This window comes from Morone saxatilis, unplaced genomic scaffold (genome assembly GCF_004916995.1).
Source record: "Morone saxatilis isolate NCDOM2014 unplaced genomic scaffold, NCSU_SB_2.0 Contig11, whole genome shotgun sequence".
Classification (NCBI taxonomy): Eukaryota; Metazoa; Chordata; class Actinopteri; family Moronidae; genus Morone; species Morone saxatilis.
The window spans coordinates 30416782-30420316 of NW_023339663.1; the positions used below are offsets into that span (position 1 = coordinate 30416782).

General features: G+C 39.9%; 1 protein-coding gene across 1 annotated transcript in view; it reads left to right on the forward strand.

Moving 5' to 3' along the window:
* Positions 1 to 1569: 1569 nt before the first annotated feature.
* LOC118343425 (testis-specific serine/threonine-protein kinase 2-like) overlaps positions 1570 to 3535 on the forward strand; it is a 38154-nt gene continuing 36188 nt past the window's right edge. The window contains exon 1 of the mRNA XM_035682227.1: positions 1570 to 1642. Coding sequence (XP_035538120.1) covers positions 1570 to 1642 — 73 coding nt within the window. The remainder of the gene's footprint in view (positions 1643 to 3535) is intronic.

The following is a 3535-nucleotide window of genomic DNA, read 5'->3' on the forward strand; positions in this document are numbered from 1 at the left end:
TGACACAATCATGTACAAAACAACCTAATGACTTTGGACAGATAGTCCGGTTGCTCACCTCTCTATGTAAAGTCAGTCGAATATGTCATCTACCACCTGTGGACAGCCCAGTCAATACACAGACTTCACACAACAAAGCTCTCACTCCAGCCGACAGTTTGCAATCACCAAGGCATGGTGTTACAGGTGGATGTTTAAAGGTCACAGAGGTGGAGCATAGCACAACATACAATACAAGATTTTGAAATATATATTTATATTTTATCCCAATGTTGATTTTTGTAGCGTTTTTGTGTTGAAACAAAAGAGTTGCCAAAATTAAAGCCGGATTACTCCACATAAAGATACTTCATTAAATATTGTAAAATCAAAGGCTGATAAGCTTACAAGGATCCTCATCACAAAGTGTAAACCTTAAAGGGGAACTTGGCAACTCTAGCCATTTCTTCGCTGGTTTTCACTTTTATCATCGCATGTTTTCTCAACGAGCTCCCCCTACAGCTCGTGATTTATGAAGCTCAGTAAACAGTTTTACCTAAGTGTTTATTGGTCTCAATCTCTAGTTTCAGTCTTCTTCCATACAGCATTATGTTCATCTTAGTAAATGGATGGTCCCATGTTAGAGTAAAAAAGACCATTAAAGCAGAGTATGGTTTTAGGGCGTCGGAAACTGTCAAAACTAAGCAAGTGCTGAATTAGATAAGAATCCTGATTCTGTTGTTGCGTTGACATTTTCTCCACCTAAATACCCTTTTTCAAACACATATGTATATATATTACTAGTTTATCATGAGAAATACGAAGAATGCGTGGCTGACCAGCGAGCCAGCATTTGTCTCCTCCTTCCTACAGAAAGTTGAACACCTGCGCAGCCAATCGAGACAGCTCACTAGCAGATATACGTAAACCTACCGCTAGCTGCAAAAAAAATGTGTCTGACGCCAATACACTTCAAACTCAAAGTCAACCATAGGTACTGCACAAAACTCGACATAACAGCAACGACTGTACTATAACTGAAAAACTCACAGTAGTACACAGTATCTTAATCAATACTTACTAATATATGTTGGTCACTACACCACCCTTCATTATCTTGACATAATTTGGTACCATTCCTAATTGAAGTGACGTTAATTAAGATTGACGACTGTTCCTTTACCTTGTATACCTGTGGATAAATAAAAAAATTTAACAAAAAAAGCTAATCTTAATATATTGTCATATATATGGATCATGATTCCATAAACCTAACTTCATCGGGTATGAGTACATGTTTGGTCTATATCTCTGCACATTCCCTATCATTAACACACAAAACCCACATCAGTGCACAGCATCACATTTAGCCAGGAATCTATACTATGGATCAGACATCAAAACTCTTCCTCTCGCACGCTTATTACACTGAGGAAAGTATAGAAACGTTTAGAGAATGGTTGGTGAATTGAATTGATCATCAGTCTGTTATTTTTCCTGTCAGGATTTCACCCACATGATGTGGATCTGCAACTCTAGAGCCATGAGGACAAACTGCGGGTAAATTGGATTCCAATTGTAGTCTGCGGAATGGGGAAGCAAGGGAACAAACCCAAACCATCTCCACAGGCTGGGCCCATGGCGGCCCAGTGTGATATTATCGGTGATGTATGTATCTGACCCATGCCTTCAGGGTGCACAATGGAGAATTATAGTGTCAAGCTGTTCAAGCTGAGACCTTTATATTATGAATCTGCACAGAACATAACTCTACTGGTAAGGCATCATACAGTACATCAGCTCAGAAGACGAACCAGGCTCTCTTCTCTCTCTCACTCGATCCACTGCAATAGCCCTGCTCCTCAAATTGGTTTGCTGCTATTCGATTGACACAATCCAGGAAGAGTAAGAGAGAGGGAGGAAGAAATATAACATCAACCCGGTATTATCCACACATAGCTAGCACACTGAGTGACAAGAATGAAGTGCGAGGCTGCTGGTAAAATCACATTTATACTACACACATAATACCAACAACGGGTAACATAAAGGCGTAAAACATCAAAAAGAAACTAACAATAAACAAAGAAAAAAGAATGGGCCTCAAAACGACAGTAGAGTAAAGTACTGTTGGTGTCCAACCCCCACAACAATTCCGGTGAGACACTCGAATCAGATGTTCAATAGTAAAATCTGCAATTAATATGCCTTCACTTATTCCTACAAAGAAAGTTGCGTTTCCCAGAGAAGAGTGGTATAAGAGCACACCACTTCCTGCACAAAATGTCGTGCAAATAGTTAGTGGTAGTAAGAAACCCCAAACAAGATGTCAAAAATGCTGTGCCCAGCAATAATCTAAGCCTAACCCATTCTCCAGCTCCACAACATGATGTCAAAAATATAATATATTCTGCCCTGCAAACATTATTAGGGACCGAGCCAGCGACCGCGGGGATCCTGTATATGCTATATCTAGAATTTATTACTATTTAGCATGCACTATAACGAAACTGACAATATTGTGCAAGGTCGCAATCATGCTCGAATAGCTCATAAAAGCATCTCAAGATTCAAACGTGGCAAAAATCAACACATAACATTATTACAAATTCTCGTGCATGGCATTCCGTCCAACCACAATCGCGCCGGCACCGCCAAAATCGGCGCAGCCATCCGCCCCCTCGGAATCAAGCCCCAAGACCTGTAAAGTCCAGAACATATATAGAAAAATTCGGGTACGATGTGTATTCGTATAAAAGATAGCAAGAAAGTCCCTGTGACCCAAACTTACCAATCAAACTATAACCAGAGGACAAAGGTGCCGGCCATGTTTGAGATATATTGTACCGTCATTTGCGATTTGTCAGCATGCATTTTGCATGCAGAATTTATCGGAGACGTTCCATCATTTGGACACAAGCCCATTAAAGATCTATTAATCGCAAATAAAAATTGCGCAAATATTTATGGACATTCCGTCCGAATAGTGTGGAAAAAAGTGCGTGGCGTCCCGTCGGCGTTGCCAATTTCAGATCCTTCGCCATGAAAAAACAGAAAGTTGTCAAAAAGTTCTGCTACATTGATCCGTCTGCAACGAAATTCACTCTGATAAGTCCGCCCTTGAACATTGTCTATGTGATAATATTCAGTTAAATAGTGGATTTTGAGAGCCACTAGTTAGGCAACAGGGAAGTATAATGTTTTCATACTTTCATGTTCTACTCTAGCAGGATGATCAAGATCCATTTGAAATTTACTTATGAAAATGCGAAACACAATTGTTGATGATACTGTGATGAGCGGTCGTGTCTTGTGGCATGGCGTCAAATTTTGATATTACCTTCCACAAAACACGACGTTTGCGTATAACTTGAGTGGTACATTGTCCATTCAGCTCCAAGATTCACTTGGTCTGATAAGAGTCCCGCCCTGGAACTCATCTATGTGATAAATTCACTAATAGGTTGAAGCCCACCTACGTGGTGGGAAATTTATTTACAACTTTAATGTATTTCTCCCAGCAGATTGAACAATCTAGCTGAAATTTGTCAAAAGA